Source organism: Sciurus carolinensis, chromosome 1 (genome assembly GCF_902686445.1).
Source record: "Sciurus carolinensis chromosome 1, mSciCar1.2, whole genome shotgun sequence".
NCBI classification, from domain to species: Eukaryota; Metazoa; Chordata; class Mammalia; order Rodentia; family Sciuridae; genus Sciurus; species Sciurus carolinensis.
The window spans coordinates 96,723,148-96,742,930 of NC_062213.1; the positions used below are offsets into that span (position 1 = coordinate 96,723,148).

At 43.0% G+C, this 19,783-nt stretch overlaps 1 protein-coding gene across 2 annotated transcripts; it reads right to left on the bottom strand.

Annotated features, from left to right (window-relative positions):
- Positions 1-218: 218 nt before the first annotated feature.
- On the bottom strand, positions 219-3,441 carry Ivl (involucrin). 2 transcript variants are annotated; one of them, XM_047519179.1, is made up of 3 exons: positions 3,414-3,441; positions 1,753-2,249; positions 219-1,425 (listed from the first exon to the last, which is right to left on the bottom strand). In XM_047519179.1, exons 2-3 carry the CDS (start codon positions 2,224-2,226, stop codon positions 505-507), a joined length of 1,395 nt encoding a protein of 464 aa, XP_047375135.1. In that variant the 5' UTR covers positions 2,227-2,249; positions 3,414-3,441; the 3' UTR covers positions 219-504. The 2 variants fall into 2 exon arrangements, with proteins under 2 accessions (XP_047375135.1, XP_047375130.1); XM_047519174.1 differs by having other exon boundaries at positions 219-2,249.
- Positions 3,442-19,783: the final 16,342 nt, after the last annotated feature.

A 19,783-nucleotide genomic window follows, 5' to 3' on the forward strand; every position in this document is an offset into this window, starting at 1 on the left:
CCAAAATAAATTTATCTTTTCCTCCTGAAGGGCAAGTATTGCTTTTAGGTGCATATGTGAATTTGTTTTTGTTTTTCTCTGGGTTTTGTGTCTTTTTCAGAAGCTGTTGCACACAGCGAGTGGTTTGGGAGTGCAATGAAAGAAGGGTCAAGATATTTGCCCTCCTTTGAGAATTGGACAAGGAGAAAAAGTCAAAGAAATCAAGGGCTTCCAGGATTTATTATGTATTATTGTATACACTCGCAGATTCCATCATAATACTGGGGGTGAAGTTTGAGTTGATATAATCTTGACAGTCCTTCAGGCAGAGGCTCTGAATGCCCAGGATTACAATTGGGCTTCTTGGAGGTCGGTGCTGGGTATAACTTCCTCTTTTCCAGCCCCTAAACAGACATTTAGGTTCACAGATGAGCGGGCTACTCAGGGACCAGACAAAAGTGATACCAGTGGTTCTCTCTTCCCTTGTGTGGGATGGTCTGTGGGTCTCTGGGACACTGGAGGTAGCTATTTAAGTTTGGTGGTCAAGTTAACACCTGCTTCTGCTGCTGTTTCCCTACAGGGTGCAGGAATTTCTCTCTTCAGGATATCTGACTGGGTCTCTTGGACCTGGGCTGGGATTGGAATAAACACAGGTTGCTCCACATGCTTCTCATGTTGCTCCAGGCACTCCAGTTTCCGGTCCAAAAGCTGTGTCTCCTGTTTCAGATGTTCCTTCAACTTTTGCTCCCGTTGTGTTTTCTCTTGCTCCAGATTTTCTGCTCCCTGATGTTCTTCATGTTGTTGCTGTCCCCACTGCGTCTGCATTCGCAGATGCAGATTCTGCACCTGTGGTTCTTGCTGCTTCTGGTTTCCCAGGTAAAGCTCCTGTGGTTTCTGTTGCTGCTGCTCTCTCAGGTGCAGCTCCTGTTCCTGTGGTTCTTGCTGCTGCTTTCCCAGATGCAGTTCCTGCTCCTGTGGCTCCTGCTGCTGCTGCTTTCCCAGATGCTGCAGCTCCTGCTCCTGTGGCTCCTGCTGCTGCTGCTTTCCCAGATGCTGCAGCTCCTGCTTCTGGGGTCCCTGCTGTTGATGCTTTCCCAGATGCAGTTCCTGCTCCTGTGGCTCCTGCTGCTGCTGCTTTCCCAGATGCTGCAGCTCCTGCTCCTGTGGTTCTTGCTTCTGCTGCTTTCCCAGATGCAGTTCCTGCTCCTGTGGCTCCTGCTTCTGCTGCTTTCCCAGATGCTGCAGCTCCTGCTCCTGTGGTTCTTGCTTCTGCTGCTTTCCCAAATGCAGCTCCTGCTCCTGTGGCTCCTGCTGCTGATGCTTTCCCAGATGCTGCAGCTCCTGCTCCTGTGGTTCCTGCTTCTGCTGCTTTCCCAAATGCAGTTCTTGTTCCTGTGGCTTCTGATGCTTCTGCTGTCTCAGATGCAGTTCCTTCTCCTGTGGCTCCTGCTGCTGCTGCTGCTTTCCCAGATGCTGCAGCTCCTGCTCCTGGGGACCCTGCTGCTGCTGCTTTCCCAGATGCAGTTCCTGCTCCTGTGGCTCCTGCTGCTGCTGCTTTCCCAGATGCTGCAGCTCCTGCTCCTGTGGTTCTTGCTTCTGCTGCTTTCCCAAATGCAGCTCCTGCTCCTGTGGCTCCTGCTGCTGATGCTTTCCCAGATGCTGCAGCTCCTGCTCCTGTGGTTCCTGCTTCTGCTGCTTTCCCAAATGCAGTTCTTGTTCCTGTGGCTTCTGATGCTTCTGCTGTCTCAGATGCAGTTCCTTCTCCTGTGGCTCCTGCTGCTGCTTCTGTTGTTCTAGGTTCAGCTCCTGTGGCTCCTGCTGCTGTTGTTTCCCTAGATGCAGCTCCTGTACTTGTGGCTCCTCCTGCTGCTGCTGTCTCAGATGCAGTTTCTGCTCCTGAGGCTTCTCTTGCTGCTGATGTCCCAGGTGCAGTTCTTGCTCCTGAGTCTCTTGGTGCTCTTGCTGCTGCAGTCCCAAATACAGCTTCTGCTCCTGTGTTTCTCTTTGCTGCTGCTGCTGCTCACACTCTTGCTCAGGCAGCTCCTTCACAAGAGTTGTGTATTTCTCCTCATGCTTTGAGGTGTCCTCCATTGGGAGCTCAGAGGGCACCTTCTGGCATGGGGTAGGCAGTGATGTCGGCTGCTTCATTTGTTCCTGCTCCATATGAGCTGAAGGAGAAACAGTCTTCGAGGATTCATCAGTGAGGGCAGCGGGGACAGTCACTGGCAGTGTGTATTGCTGGGACATCTTGGAAGCTACCGTAGGTCAACCTGGAAAACAGGAGGCTCAGAGGGATAGTCTGAAGGCAAAGGAAGTAGAGGAACCCTTGGAAATGGGCAGCAGTGCTGATTTCTCAGCACCTCTTCTCTTAGGTGGGGCATTCTGTCACCCCCTTCAAACTGTCATTCCCTAAAGCAGCAAAGTGAAGTGTGGGAATTGGGAAGGGCAGGGAAGGGAAAGGTCATCCTTGGGACTCCTTATCCCCAGGCAAGAATAGGTTGGCCTATTTCTTTATTGAAAGAAATATGTCTCCAGAGTTGTTCTGCAAGGGTGGACTGGCTGCCATTTAACTTATTAATTTTGTCTAGTCTTTGTGCCCTTATCTATAGCCTCAGCTGATTAAGGGGGAGGGATAAGGGATTATATCACAGTAAGAGGAAAGACCCTAGAGAAAGAAAGATCTACAGAGGATCACTGAGTCCTGGAAAATCAATAGCTTGTGCTGGAGAGGAACTGGGAAGTTATGGCATCAGCTTTAGCATGGAGTCACCCAATGTATTCTGAGCATAAATCTCCCACAGAAATGCTATAAGTCAAATAGCACCTCTGGGCATGAGATTTCATCTCTGTAAAATTAGCAGGTTGGCCTATTCAACTCCAGAGCTCATTTCTTTCCTGACCATCTGAACTTTAGCTGTAGCCCCAGTGCTTAGGGTCAGAAATGAGGGCAACTGGAAGGTTACTGAGAGTTGGAACTTATTATTCAAGTCTTGTACTTCTAAGTTAGGTTTTCTTCCCCTTTCTGCCTGGGTTTCTCTAAATTTAAAGTTCTCTCCATTCTGCAGCACCCTTTGTACAGCACAGGTGAAAATTATAAGCATTTCCCAGAACTGCCTTCCCCAATAAGGAAGGCAAGATCATGGTCAGTTCAAACTAAAGAGTTGTAGAAGAGAAATTGACTTTTACTCTTTCTTCCTAACTTCTGTCCTACACAAATTCCAAAATGTTGTCCCAAGAAAATATGAGACACGCAAGAATTGCTCTGGGTTTCTAAATCCTGGCACATTTTTCCTACTCACAGTGACCTGGGACCCCTAGAAGGAAATGTAGACCAGCTGAATCCAGCCCCACCCACCTGGACTGGCCACTCCCAGCTATGTCCCAGCCTGTTGAAGACCATGGTCCCAACCCTGGTTCCATCGGCTGAAACTTACCAGACTCACAGCAGGGACTAAGGCAGAGGTTTCCAGTGGAGTGCCAAGCTGAACAGGGGCCAGCACACCATTTATACCATTCCCTGCCTGCCTCCTTCACAGCTTGGAGGTGATGGACTGGTTTCACCACTCCAGTTGGTCAACTTCCTCCAGCCCCTACTCTGACTCATCATGCGCATCTTAACCAGCAAACCCCTCGGGGCCCCTTTTTCTAAGTGCCTGTCTGGCCAGAGTTCTAAGGGCTCATCTACACCTGTGATGCCCATCTGACCTGGGGACAGGGGAGGTGAAAGAGATGAGGAAGGTGTCCTATTGTTTTTTTACTTTCGCCAAACTTCTCTGCATATCAATTTCTTTACATGTAAAATGAGTTTACATTCATTAATAACATGAAGGATTAATTTCCAAGGGTATGGGATGAAATATTTTGTGTCTGACTGCAATATCCAGTTTGGGGTCTGGGGTGGGAAGATGGGAAGAGTCACTTCTGATAAAGGGATAAAATGGTGGGGCATTCTTGTGGGCTATGAGCCCATCCTTTCTCATAGTATATCTATAATAACATTCTGTGGGGCAGTAAACTCTGTCTTGAGGAGGGTCTGGCTTTAGGCCAAGTAGAGGCAAGTAGAAGTCTTCTACACCTTTTCCTGCTGTACACCAGGAACCATCAGCCTTCACACCCAAGGCTGTCTTGCTCATAAAAACTCCAAAGCCTGGACCACTCTAGGCAAGGAAATAGGATCAAATAGAAACAATATATAAATGATGATAAAACAAACACTTTCTATAATTACCTTTGGAAATGCACTGTAGTATAAATATCAGAACCTAATCATCTATTGCCTTCTCTAAACCTTTCTCTAAAAATAGTTTTAAAAAAAATCTTGCATAGTGGGGATTTGAGCATGTCCCTCCCTAACGCCAATGGTGACCCAGGATACTTAGGATAAAATCCAAATTCACTGCCTTGATCTAAAAGTTCCTGTGGGGAACCTCTGAATTCTGCCTTTCTCTAGGTCTCAACTCAGTTTGATCTCTCCTGGACAGGTTTACTGCTCCCTTACTGTGTGTCTCAGTTCCTAGGACAAGTCTAGAGCTCCTCACTTTGGGGCTAAGCACCTGCACTCCCTATGCCAATGTGTTTCTCCCCAGGGTTTTGGTTATGATGTGTCTTTGTGCTTCAGTGTGAGTACTGGGTTCTGCCTGGCAATTTTTTCTGACCACCCTGCTTAAAGGATTATCTTCTGGTTCACTTCATTTTACTAATAAAAATCTAGAGTTATTTTATTTGCATTTATTCACTTTTAGTAAGTATCTCTTCAAGTGGAATTAGCTATAGAAGGACAAGGTATAACTGGTATGCTTTCAAGTATATTCCCTGAACCTATTGAAACTACCACATATACCAAGTGCTCTATCATTATTAGTTGAAGGAAGGAATGAATAGTGTATCACACTGCCTGAAGATAACTACTATCTAACATTGTAGTTTTATAACACCTTTGTGCGTGTACATGCATATGTGAGTAGAAATAAAACCAAATCATGACTTGTCTTTCAAGGTTAGTTAACAACTTATTTGATCAAACTTTATTTAAGTTCTCTTCTTTATGATCTAATAAAATAATTTCAGAATAATGTGAAGGGAATACTCATCAATGGGGCTGATTTTGAGCACCTCCCTCTAAGCCCCAAGCAGATACATTTGCAGTGCTAATTTTTCTGTGTTCTTAGGGTCCAATCTGGAAAGACAAATGCTTCCTTTTCCTCATGCCCTCTCTATTCCCTGAGTCTGCTTGGAATCTCACACCATTTCTCCCAGAGAACCTCAACTGTGCCATTTTCTGGGGCAGAGAAAGTGCCCTTCACATCTCCATGAGAATTAACCAAGCATCCTCACATGGACACCAGTGCCCTTGTTCTCTGCGACTGACCTCACATGGGAGGAATTTGCTTCTCCCCAGCTCATGACACTCAGTGCCAGGGCTGCAGACCTTGCTCAAGGAAGTCACACCAGTCTTATGACTTTCCAGAGGTTCAGTATCTGCCAGATCTGCCTCCCTCCCTCTGATTCACAGCATAATGAGAGCTTTGAGAAGACAGTATGTATGAGCCTTTAACCACAACTAGGGTGTGGTAAGTAGGGCAGAGGATGGAACTGAAGGAAGAGGAGGGTGGGGGAGGGTGAGAGACAGCCTGGGATGGGAGAGGCTGGAGAAGTACCAGTCCTCTAGGATTCAGAGGCCCCATATGCTGCACTTGGGTTGCTCCATTTAGGAGTGGGAATGCATGAATATGGAGCAGGTTTCCTCAGTGCCTGTGTGAATGACCTCATAGGCCTCATGATGAGTCCAAGTAACTGTCTAGCCCCCGCCCAGTGTAATGAGGGTGAGCTCATATTCCATAACACGTGGAAAGGCCTTGACCCAGGTCTGCCCCAACCTGAGTAGGCTCTGGCTATTTTTCTTTCAGAGACAGAAACTGGCTAGTTTCTCTCTGTCCTGCATGGGAAAACCTATTTGAACCATGAGTTAACTTTTGGGTGAAGAAGAGATTGGTTATACCAATTCACTGCCCTGTGGCCAGAGATGTTCAGTGAAATAAAACCAAATTGTGACTTGTCTTTCATGATTAGTTAACAGCTTATTTGATCAAATTTTACTTAAACTCTCTTCTTTATGATCTAATAAAATAATTTCAGAATAATGTGAAGGAAATACTCATCAATGGAGTTAATTTTGAGCACCTCCCTTTAAGCCCCAAGCAGATATATTTGCAGTACTAATGTTCATAATAAATGGTCCTGGGATGGTAATTTAGGCCAGAAGATCTCATTCTCATCTTGGGTAGCTTGCAATGCATCTGTTTCCTTGTGTAGCAATACCCCCACAATCTGAGGTCACTTAACCTTCTCTCCTTCCTCATGGGCCTCTTCCTCTCCTAAGGCACTGTCTCCTGCACCATCCCTCAATCTTCAACTTGCTCTGTGTATCTCCTCACATAGCTCAAATGCTCCTTACCTTCCTCTACTGCCTCCTGAGCCTGATCTTGTTTCTTGCCTGGTCTTTTGTGCTCATTTTCTGCCCAGGAGAGAATAAGCAAGGAGGAGAAATGGAACCAAGAGAGATAACCAAGAAATGTCAAGAGAGATAATGCTCTCTCTGAGCTTTTGGGTGGATCCGTCCAAATTGACCTGCTTTCTTCTCTTACCTCTTCCTCTGGCTGCCCTGCCATGGCCTGTTGGATAGTTGGTTCTGACTTTCAGTCTCCAATATCACCCTTTCTCTTGGATTCAGTAGCTGTGGAAGGACAAAAAAAGTATTGCTCTTGACGGCAGTGAGAGGACCAAAAGCAGGGGGGAGCTTTCATGGGGGAAACAAGGACATTTTTGGTATCCTCTCCTCCAGCTAAAAGGAATGTCCTCCTTCTCACATTGTTGGAGAAACCACATTGTTTGTAGTTGATTTTCTGTACCAGATGACAACAGAATAGCTGAGATGAAGGGGAGCTAAGAGAATACATGGCAAATGCCTCACACTACTGTGTGCATTGGAGCTTCTTCACCTCTCTATCTAATTATTGTTAATAATAATTAATGTCTGGGGATGCAGGACAGTGGTACAGTGCTTGCCCAGCATGCACAAAGCACTGGATCTGCAAATAAATGAATAAATAAAAAAATGGAAACAGGTTTTAATTCAAAATAGTAAATTCGTAAAAATAGAAAGTAGATTAGTGGTTGCCAGAACCAGGAAAGGGAAAAGGGATAGTAACTGCATAATGGGTATGGAGTTTCCTTTTGGGGTGATGAAAATGCTATGGAGACATTTTCATCACCCCAAAAGGAAACTCCATACCCATTATGCAGTTGGTGGTTATACAAGATGTGAATGTACTAAATGTCACTAAATTATTCACTTTAAAATGGTTAATTTTGTGTTAAGTGAATTTTGCCTCAGTTAAAAATAAACTGCACCCTTACCTAAAAACTAACCATGAAATGAAGTTGTTGATACAACTGATGTGTTCATTCAACCAGTACTTATTGAGTGCCTATTACATGGAAGGCCTTGGAGATAGTGATGAATATAGATCACAGTCCCTACCTCCAAGTAGTTTAGTGTGGAGCAGCTTCTTAAGACAGCCTAGCCCTCTCCATTGGGGTTCGTCACTCATATTGCAGACAAGTACCAAACTTGGGAGAGAGGACGTGAGTGCTCAAGAGTGAGTCTCTGACAAAGCTTGGCTGAAACCAGGTATCCTGACCCCAGTTAGGGAATCTCTTTCCCACTAGGATTCCTTCCCAGGTGCTTGAGCACATGATGGCTGTGTGTGAGGTTGCTCTACATTACTTCAAAGATGTCCTCCAACTCTATGAGTCAATCATATACTCCAGTTATGAGTTTCCTGGAGGAAGAACCAGTTTTCTCTGGCTCTCACACAGCAAAAATACCCTTTGGATGACCCCTCATTGGTCCTGGGAATACTGAGCTCCACTTCCTGACTGGTTCTGATATTTAAGTTTATTTCATCCTAATCCAATATGAAGTGTTACTATTCAGCAATAGGCCTTGGCATTGAAGGCATACAGGTCTGAGTTTGAATCCTGACTATACCTTTTACTACCTGGAGAGGACACTTTAGGTCGTGAATCTGTTTCTTTGCAGAAGGATCATATAAATGCCACCTTAGATTTCTATGACTTGGGGAGGTAATACATGTTCTTAGCCCATAGGTTGTACTCAGGAAATTGGCTGTTTCATTGTTGGGAGTCTTGGCAAATGTTTGTAGTATATAACATACCTAAAGATAAGAGTTTTACAGATGCAAGATATTCAGAGATCATCGTCTTCAACTTTCTCATTTTGCCATTGAAAAATGTGAGCCCTCAAAGTCACAGTGAGTGTGTGGGAGCAGAGTGGGGTAGAAGCCAGGTCACCAGCTTTCCCATTTGCTGCTTCCTTTAGTCGGTGTGCTGCTGCCAGGTGTCAGGTGATGATTCAGCTCAAAACAGAAGACTCTGTCACCTCTCACATTCTAATAAGATTCCATGTGAACAGATTGAATTCCTGCATGAGGGGCTCATGGATAAATTAAAATGAGTTTGCATCCCTAGAGTATAAAGGGACCTGGGGGGATGTGGGGCATGTGGGCAGAGGAGTTACAGCAGTTTGGAATAAAATGTGACATGAATGGATCCAGGTAATAGAGTGTGAAGTGTACACCCAGTCTTAACACTCTTAGTCAGAGATGGACCAAAAGGGTTCTGCCAGGCACACCGAATGGGGATAATCAATGAAGAATCCTGTGGGGTCAGAATTCACTGGGGTTTGTGCAAGGACAGGAAGGCAGGGGTGAGGGGCACAGTGTGGTAGAGGACAGACAGAAAGAGTGGCAGGGTCTTGGTATGGGACACCCAAAGGGAAAGGGTGAGGGATACTTCAGAAGGGAGAGAAGAGGCAGTCACAGAACAAAAAGGTAGCTATGGAACCAACTTCAGCCATGCAGCTTTCCCCAGAAGTGTCTTCGAGTGTCAGATGAGTAAATGGAAACTGGAATATTCTTGGGACTTGCCCCAGGTTCCTAGTGTATCACTCCTCATCCCCCTCCTTCCCCTGCTAATTAGGGTGATCCTGCATCAGCTGCCTCCTGAGAGGCGTAACTGTTTTTTAAAACTACTCCTGAAAGTGGTTGCAGAGGTCATTAGATGCAGGTACATGTGTGTGGTGAGGAGGTCTGGGCAAAATGATCCTGGAGGAGACAATTTTACTAACATCAGTCAGTTTCTGGCATTTCCCTGCCTTGCATGGGTCCTGGAGCGCCCCATGTGAACTAGCTGCAGTGTGACTCCTTTTAACCTCTCTGTATTTATAGTCTATTTGTCATGAAGCTGTCTGACTGCTCCTGGCATCCAGAGGAGTTGGTCTGATGCAGGACAGAAAATAGTACCCATCCTTTCCTCCCCTGCTCACTTACACACACTTCTTATGAAATCAAGTCACCGTGCTGACAGAATGAACACAGGCCTCAGGGTGGGATCCCAGGTTATCCTTCCACTCTGGCAGGGAGATATAAACCCCAAACTTAAAAAGTCCCAGATTTAGAATGGGTCCTGCTTCTACTCTTATAGAACTCTTGGTATGATGAAGAGGCAGGTCCAGACACAGAGAGGGGTACAATTCAATGCCATGCCAAGTGAGCACCCTATGGGACCCTGCATGGTTGTAGGTATGAATAGAACCAGGGCAAGGAAACATCTCCTTGGGGGAGTATACATAAAGGAAAACAACCTTTCAAGCCTGCTGTTTACCTGACACTGTGCCACCCACTAGTCACTCTCTCATTTGATCCTTTATACACTACAAAGGAGGAACTGAGGCTCAGATTAGCACAGTAGCTGACCAGTGGACCCAGAGCTAGCAAGTAGATCAAGTTTGGGCCTCTGCTTCCAGGCCATCCTGTCCACTACTGAGACAGAGATGTCCTTGGAGCATGACAGATACCAAGTCCTGGTGTGTCTCAGGATGAGTCCAGGGCTGCCATACAGAAACACAGGAGAGCTTCAAGCCAGAAGACAGGCACGCTGGAAACTGCTGGAGCAGCTAAAAAGTTATGTTCCTGTTGTTCAAGTTTTACTAGAAAGACTGCTTGGGGTGGGGTGGGCAGGAAGGGGAGACAGAGGTCGAAGTGCTTTTGGGGGGAGAAGGGTAAGCCCAAGCTTCCTCTCATGGGCAAGTGCTTGCTTGCTCAGCTCCTCCAGCCTCTCCCTTCCTCTCCCCCCACTCTCTCCTACAGTACAGCGGCCTCAGGCCTGGTCACCCAGAACCACCTCCCAGCCTGCTTAGGACCCAAGCCAGAGCATGCTAGTGCTGGAGGGGCTGCATGGTCACCAACTTCAACTGTGGGTTTACAGAGGATGACACAGAGTTTGGAGAGGCGACACTGGCCGAGGGCCCATCTCCTGCCTTGGCCTTTACTTACCTCTATACACTCGTGCATTCCATTCTGTGCTGTAAATGCATTTCCACCTCCTGCCCTGTTGATGTCTTTTTCCCCCTACTGCTGTTTATTGAGGACTTCCAGTGTGTCTGTTCTAGGTCCTAGGGACACAACATTGAATAAAACAGGCAAAAATTCCTTTAGCTAAAGCTTTCATTCCAGGATGAGAGGTGAACAATAAATAAAATAAGCACATGCCCCAAATAGAAAGCATGTTAAATGTTAAGAAATCCTATGTAGAAAAATATGGCAGGAAAGAGGTTTATGAAATGCTAACAGAGGGAGATTTCATTGATTTTATTTAAAATTTTTATTGATGCATTATAATTATATATAGTAGTGGGATTCATTATGCCATATTTGTACATGAATATAATGTAATTTGATCAATCACCCAATAACTTACCCTTCCCTTCCCTCCTCCCTCCCCTGGATCTGCCTGCTCTACTCTATAGCTCTCTCTTCTATCATTAATATTACTCTTTTAATTACCACACTATAATTATATATATAATCAAGATTCATTATGGTATATTGCATGTGGACATAACTTATTTTAGTAGGTTTTGTTCCCCCGTACATCCACAGGCTCTCTCCTCCTCCCTCATTCTCCATTATCTTCCTCTAATCTATTGGTTTCCTTCTATTTTTGTGAGACCCATCCCCCCACCTTTTTTTTTTTTTACCTTTTCTCTCTCTCCCTTTCCCTCTCCCCCTATCTCTATCTCTATCTCTATTGCTATCTGTATCTCTATCTCTATCTCTATCTCTATATCTCTCTTTTTCTAGTTTTCATATATGAGAGAACACATTTTGTCATTGAGTCTGGATAATTTCCTGGCTCATTTCACTTAGTATGATGTTCTCCAGTTCCATCCAGGAGATGTCTTTTATTTTTAAGGGGGTAGTCCTGGAAGTCCTCACAGTAAGCACCTTAAGAGAACAAGGCTATGGGCATGAAAGTAAATGGCAGAAGAGATGGCAGCAGGGCTATTGTCCCTACGGTAAGAATGTTCTGGAACTGGCAAGGAGGCTGGTATGGCCTGGGATGTGTGAATGAGGTGAGATTGTAGGAGTGGGTGGAGGTGGGCAGTGCAGAGAAATCATGTAACAACTTTGGTTTTTACAGTGAATGAAACAAGAAGCCGCAGAACAGTGACATCATCTGACTTAGTTCTGAAAGGGTCTCTCTGGTAGAGGTGGAAGCAAATGGTTAAGAGGTGGTAAAATGGTTAGAAGCAACCATAGTCATGTATTAATAGCTTAGAATGAGCATGATAGCCATAGAAGTAGGGAGAAGTGTTCAGAGTATAGATGATTTTTGACAATAAGAACCAATAAGATTTCCTAACAGATTAGGCACAAGCTATAAGTGGGGAGCAAACAATAACCCAAACATTTTTATACTGAATGACCATAAGGAGTTGCCAATTAACAGACATAGGGAGGACCCAGAGGGGCTGATGTGGGGAAGCTCAGCAGTGAGTTCTGGGACACGGGATGTTTAAGATACCTATTAGACACCCAAGCAGTGTTATCAGGTAGACAGAGACACTGATTCTGAATTCAGAAAGAGGTTCATGTTGTAGATATACATTTGGAAATCATCAGCATGTATATGGTATTTTGAGTCATGAGGCAGGATGAAACCATCAAGGGTGAAAAGGGAAAAGACTCAAAGACTATCCCCTGAATCACTCCAATATTAAGAAATCGGGAGATGTGCAGGAACAAGTCAGGAGAACTAAGAAAATGAGAAAGAACAAGCAGTGAGTTAAGAGGCACAGCAGAATAATGGGGTATCCTAGAAGTAGAGATATTGTTGAAGAGGAAGGATGAACAATTGGGACAAATGCTGTCAAAATAGGTGACATCTATAAAAGCCAAATTTATAAAAACAGAGAATAGAACAGTGGTAACTGGAGCTGGGGTGGGATCAATGAGTAGATGTTGATCATAGTACAAAATTTCATTTATGAGATGAAAAAGTTATGGATATCTTAGGTATGATATGGGTGGATGGATGTTGATTAATTTGAATGTGGTAATCATTACACAACATATACATATATCAAATGATTGCACTGCATATCTTTGGACACATACAATCAGAATTTGCCAATTAACTATTTCAAAAGAAAGGATGAAGACTGAGAATGCCCATTGGATTGGACCAACATGGAGGCCATTGGTGATCTTGGCAAAGGCACCCTAAGGTAGCAGTGAGGATAAAAGCCAGATTGGAGTGGATTTAAGAGTGAAAATGAAGAGAGGGCTTGGACAAAGCACATTTTCATTTGCTCTCTGATCCTGGAGGGCTCTTCTGCGAATATTCCCATGACTTATCCCTTCACATTATTCAGATCTCTACTCAAGATATTACTTCTCTGAGAGGGCTTCCTAGTTACCCTACCTAAAACAGACCACCCTGCTCTGTGATATTCTTTATCTCATTATAACAGTAAATGCTATTTGAATGTATGTCATTTGCTGTGTACTTTCTTCACCAGAGTGTAACTTCATGAGGGTGGGACTCTTCGTATCAGTCTCCTTGCTTCTCCAGTGCCTAGAACCGTACTTAACATGCATCCTCTCCAGCAGGTGCAGTATGTCACCTTCTTAATTACTCACTGAAGACATGAGTCTACTTTAAAAAGACACAAATGTATTTTCCCCTAAATAATCTTAACTTCTTTTCCCCCCACATTTTTAATGGTGCATTAAAGTTGTACATAATAATGGGATTTGTTATTACATATTCATACATGCACACAATATAACAATATCATTTGGCCAATATCATTCCCCAGTATTTCTCCTTCCCCATCCCTCCTCCCTCCCTAATCCCTTTCCTCTATTCTGCCTTAGATTCCCTTAGATTTTTATGAGATCCCTCCACCTTTCTATTATTTTTTCTGTGAGCATCTTTTTATATGCTTACTAGCCATTACATTTGTTCTCTCTCTCTCTCTCTCTCTCTCTCTCTCTCTCTCTCTCTCTCTCTCTCTGTGAGTATGTGTGTGTTCTAATAATCTTAACTTCTAACATTTAATCAGTATTCCTGGTTCCAGAAAACAATGTATTCAACTCCTGGTAAGCAGTTCCCACTCTGTCTTAACCCCAGGCAATGTGGGATCTCCTCCCCACTTCTACTCTTATCACTGAGATTTCTTTAAGACTGCTTGGTAGAAAGTGTAAATGTTTAGGGCTCTATGAGGAATTCCCAGAGCCTGCTTAGAAACTTCATCCTTTGTTCTGAGGACCTGTCCTAGGTTCTCCCCTAAGTAGTATGTGCTGTTTATTCGACAGAAAGTGTTCCTTAGGAAGATCTGTGTGAAGGCAAAACGAGATTGTATTATTCCAAAATTCATTCACCTGAAGTCTGTCCAGTATCTCCAAGCTTTAAGAACAAATGCAGGACTCATTTTTCTTCTCCTACCCTGGCACTTAGTTGGTGGTTTTTCTGTATTTGGAGTTTATCTCCTTCACTCTCCTCTCATAGCCTGGCAACATCAGGAGCTCAAACCACCTCTTACCCCTGCCTCTAAATAGCTCTAAACAACAGAGTGATCTAACTGGTTGTGAGTCAACGAAAAATGGGAAATGTGCATGTTGGGATGAAAGGCAACCCTGGCATCTCCGCAGGCTCTGGATGACCAATGCAGACTCTTATGAGAAGTCTGTGCTGTTCCCACCTCCAGGAGATAGGCAGAGGTGAGAGGTGAGGAGAGCTGCAGCCCGGGGACTGTGCTATGATTCTACCTGGAGAAGGTGGAACATTTCATCAGGCTATAGTGTTCTTGGCTTCATACAACACCAGCATCTCTGTTGGGTGAAGCATGATACCAGTTTTTTAAAAAATTGTTTGTATTTTTGTCCTAAATACCACTCAAACTTCATCCAGTGCTTAACCAAGTAAAGAAAATTGATTTAGTGTTAGGAGCAAACTGGCTGTATGGGGTGTCTAAAGACACCTTCCTAACTTATTTGTAGCTGTCTCAGTCTTGGTACTCAGCCTATGACCAGACTCGTACCCACTGCGACCTAAGTAAGGTGAACCTGTCTGGGTTTCACTTCATGAGGATGTTCTCAGGGATGACCCACAGAATCTCTTGGGGGAAAGGATGGATTGCCAACAAGGACTAGACTGTTGGAGTTAGAAAAAAATGCTTCCTACCACCACAACACTCACATCTATTGTACATTTATTAATCTTGCTCTCTATGCTATAAGCACCATATGATAGACTTAATGTATTTATTTTGACGTCTAAAGGATATTTCATAGAATCTGATAGTGATCTGATGCTCAAATGATTGATAAAACAAATGAACTATTATTTCTGATTAAGATAAATAAAGAGGGACCAGATTTACCATTTTACCAAAAATCTATTAGAAGACAAAATACACAAGATAATGGTTATCTAAACACAACGTACATGAGACAGGATATTAGACTCCTCAGGCAATGAAGTACAGTGATTGATCCTCAAGAGGAAGAAACATATGATGTGAGCCTTTAGGACTGCTCTGGATTACTGCTCACACAGAGAGTTTGCAGGCTGCTCTGCAGGGAGAGGAAGCCAGACAGAATCTGGCTGCCTCCTTGAATAGAGGCTGGGAGGCTGGGAGACTAAGGCAACTTGAATTTGTCCAACACCAGAGAGGAGAGAACTGCATACAGAAAGAAGTGTAGATCTGTAGAGGATTACCCTTGAGTCTTCAGATGGATGTATTATATATATTTCAGATGAATATATATATTTTTCAGATGGATATATATATATTTCGTGGAGGAAATTTTTCAATCCAAGAAAAAGAAACACCCGAAAGCATTAAGAGGGAAAATCCCTGGAGCCCACAGGGTCTGGAATGCTTTCTGCTCCCACCAGCCAGAGTAAAAAACTGCATAACTCACAAGAAATGAGGTAGAGTACTGAAAAGGGTTATGCCTCAGCAGTGGGTAAAAATTAGCTTCAGATTAAATGCTTCTCTAGTCCAACTAATGGAAGACCTGGAGGAATCAAAGCATTGCCAAGTAATTTACTGTTTCCCAATTCAGAGCTCTGGCCACTTATTGTGAATTAGCTTCTGCATATCAGAGAAAACATTCAACCTTTGGTTTTTTGGGTTTGACTTATTTCACTTAGCATGACATGCAAGCTTTTTTTAATATTCAAAAATTAATTATGTGATTCACCATATTAATAGATGAAAATAAACATGATCATGTTAATAGATGGAAGTAAAAGTGTTTTACAAAATCCAACATCCATTTGTTAAAAATTCTCAGCAAAATAGAAAGAAAAGGAACATCTTCAAATGGCAGGAAAAAAAAAACATATCTGGATTGAAAGAAAAGGAGTAAAATTCTATGCTTAGGTGGCAAGTAGACAATTCTATGCCATTTACAAGAGAGCTATAAAAAACTGATAATATCCAAGATTAATGTACAAAACAATTGTATTCTAACCTATAATAACTGAAATATCAGAAACAAAGTTTAAAAATGTCATGTTACATGTTTAAAGTATATTAAATACATAGGGAAACTATGGCAAAATATATGCAAATATTCACCAAAAACTGTAAAATTGAAAAAGTAATATTTCATGTATATGAATCAAAAGATTCAATATTGTAAAGATATTATTCCCTCTCCCCTAGAAAAATTTAACCCATAGATTTAATTTGATTCCAGTTAAAATCCAAACAAGTTTATTTTAATAGAAATTGAAAAGTTTCTTCTAAAAATTCACAGTTTCAAAGAACATAGAATAGCTAAAGTAACTTTGAAGAATAATAGAATTAGAGGGTTTATACTAGCTGACCTTAAGGTTAACTATAAAGTTACAGTGAAGAAGTCAGTGTCAGTGTAGACAAATGGATCACTGTAGCTGAGATTAAATGGAAACAAATATGACCAGTTATTTTTGGAAAAGAAGCAAAAGCAGTTGAGTAGAGAAAGGATTGGATGTGCATATCCTTCACTCCCCCAAAGCAAATATACAACAAATCTTTGTCTCTACTTTTGATCATCTAGAGAAATTACCTTTCACAAAAAAATATAGGAGAAAATCTTTGTGTTCTAGTATTAGGCAAAGACTTCTTAGATAAAAGCAAGATTCGTAAAATAAAACAATTAATTGGGCTTTATCAAAATTAAGAGTTCTTGCTGTATGAAAAAAATATGTTAAGAAAATGAAAAGATAAGCCAGTCTGAGGAAAATACATGTAAATCACTTACTGATAAATGATCCTCAAAATTCAGCAATAAGTAACCAAAGAGTAAGAAATGGAGGAAATATTTGAGCAGATAGTTCATCAATGATGGAAGCAACTGATCAAAGATAAAGATGCTCCAAGGCATTTGCAATTAAGGAAATGCAAATTAAAGGCACAATTAAATACCATTATCTATTTGTTAGAATAACTGAGCATACACACTCGTGAGAATGTGCAACCACAGGGACTCTGTTACTATGTTGGAAAATTGATGGGTGGTTTCTTTTACTTTTTCTTATCTTTTCTTCTTTCCTTTCCTTTCCTTTGTTTTTTTTGTACCAGGAATTGAACCCAGGGATGCTTAACCACTGAAACACTGAGCCACATCCCCAGCCTGTTTTTATTTTTTTATTTTGAGACAGGGTCTCACTAAGTTGCTTAGGGCCTCACTAAGTTGCTGAAGCTAGCCTTGAACTTGTGATTCTCCTGCCTCAGCCTCCCTAGCCACTGGGATTACAGGCATGTACCACTGGCCTGGGTTGGTTTCTTAAAAACTAAAACATACACCTATACAAGTAATTTTACTCTTACAGTCATTTTACTGTTAAATCTTTATGCAAGAGAAATGAAAGCATATGCCCCAAACATTTGTCCATGAATGTTCATAGAAGATTTATTTGTAATAACTAAATTGTGGAAATGAATCAAATGACCATTGCCCGGTTAGTATCTAAACATAACCATCACCATTGTAAGCATAGCCATACAATGAGGGCATTTACTGTATAATGTACTACTCAGCAATAAAAACAAATGAACAATTTGCTACATGCAATGACTTCTTTGAATCTCAACATAATTTTGCTGAGTGCAAGAAGCCAGGTGTTGGCATGGACTGGGAAGAACAGGGGAGGATTTGCTGCCTCCTAGGGAGAGCATTCCCCAGCGGGTGGTCCTGGCGGGAGAGGCCTAGACCCGAAGACTGCCTGATGTGGCAGAGACTGAACCCTGGGACCCTACCTGGACCCTGGGGCCCTTGGGGTAAGGTTGGAGTCTTCCCAGCCGACCAGGGCCTCCATCAGTCCTGCAGCTCTGCAGCCTCTGCTCCTGGAATGGTGGGGCTCTTTGGATTGAGCTCAGTAAAAGAGAGCCAGAACGACTTTTCTTTGCTGCTTTTCCACAGAGTGCAAATTCTATGGTCCCTCTCTGCCAAAGTGGCCTCTATCCCTATTTGGCCTTGATGTGGTGAGACACCACCCACTCCTCTGGGTAAGGCTTGGAGTGTGGCACTGTGGGGGTCCTGCAGGTCACAGCTCTGGCAGAGTCTGGTACCTACTGTTGCCCCCTGTGCAACAAGGACACCCTGCTGCCCAGCTGGTTGTGAAAAAGAACAGCACTCTAACCACTGCAGCGACTGTGGATTTCCCTGAGACCACTGAAAACCTTTAGGAGCCTGGCACCACAAGGCCAGAGTGTTAGCACAAAAAGACCAGGACAGATGCAAACTTCAGGGATCAGCCAAAAGTCTTTATTCAGGAATGGTTCTTGTGGATCCACTTTCCTAGTGGAAAATGAGCCACTGAACAAAGTAAGGGACTGGGTTTATATAAGTTATTTTGAGAGGTGGTCTAGTGAGCATATCTGTTTTCTTGTGCACTCAGGAATTTTAACTTTTTGGGTCAGGGGTCTATGAACAGCATCTGGAGAGGATTTAATTTGAAGGAGATTAATGCCTCCCAGAGACTGATACTTTAGGGATGATAAAACACCTCCTTCCCGTCTACAGTCAGCACCTGGAAAACATTTGTCTTGGGAGATGAAAGCTATCAGTGCATGACCTTCTTTTTCACTCCCTTTTCCCAGGCCACATTATCTTGGGGACTTTTAATTTTCCATACCTAATGCAGAGCAATCTTGCCCTAAAGATTTCTCCCATTGTGTCCTGATTCTCAGATCTACCTCATCCACAGGTTGCCAGCCACTTGGAGAAAATCCCAGCGTCCTGTTCCATCTCTCTTGGAAGACTGCACCCATGGGAGAGGGTTTTGTCGTTCCAGGGTTGGAACTTAATCAGAGTGGCTACTACCAGGAATAGAAACAGAATGGCCCATTTCCCAGCTTCATGAACATGTTTATATTTTAAAATGTGGAGCCTTAATTTTTACCAAAGCTTTTGGAGAAATGACTGATCTCCTAGAGGCAAAAATCACCACTTCTTATGTAATATTTATAGAGCTATAAATCCTTCCAGTTTTAAGCCAAACCAAACAAAATGAGGAGTATTTTGTGTGTTGCTGGAGTTGTTTGTGTGTGTGTGTGTGTGTGTCTATGTGTGTTATTGGGAATTGAACCCAGGGGCACTCTACCACTGAGTTATACCCACAGACCCCCCTTTAAAAATATTTTGAGACAGGGTCTTGCTAAGTTGCTGGGGCAACTTCTAGTTATCTGCCTCAGACTCCCGAGTACCTGGGATTGCAGGTGTGCACCACCATACCTGACTGCCACTGGTGCATCATTATTAGGGATCTCTTTTTTAAATTTCCAAGGAATTGAAAATCACTCCTGTAGGTCCTAGAAGCCACCAAAAAAGAAATGGCAGTTTTGTGTACTTCATATATGTGATGTTTAGAAGGAGAGATCTTTGGGAGATCTTTGAATAACTTTTCAGCATAAAAATGTGCATATTTTATTATTCCAGTTACATAAAATTTTTGAAAATGCAAACTGATTTATAGGGACAAAAAAGTAGATCAACTGTTTTATGGTGAATGGTGGGGAGCAAAGGCATAAGGGAGGAAATATGAACAAGTGTTAGAAAAATTGGGGGGGGATGGACTGGGGAGATAGCTCAGCTGGTAGAGTGCTTGCCTCGAAAGCACAAGGCCCTGAGTTCGATCCCCAGTACCAAAAAAAAAAAAGAAAGAAAAATTGGTGGGTAATATGTGAATTTATATATCAACAAAACAGTAAAAATGGAAATATGTTGAGTGAGGCTGATTTATCTTTTCCTACCTGCTCAACTAGATTAATTGGGGTATGTTTGGGGAAAAATTATTAGGGCACAGTATCTTCTCTGGAGGGAAATAGGGGTCTAGTGGCAGGGAAAAGTTTAAGAACTACATATTGAATATCCATTACTTG

Bases quoted from the DNA above. Each gene is read 5' to 3' on its own strand.
- Ivl (XM_047519174.1), bottom strand. From the start codon at position 2,226: ATGTCCCAGCAATACACACTGCCAGTGACTGTCCCCGCTGCCCTCACT.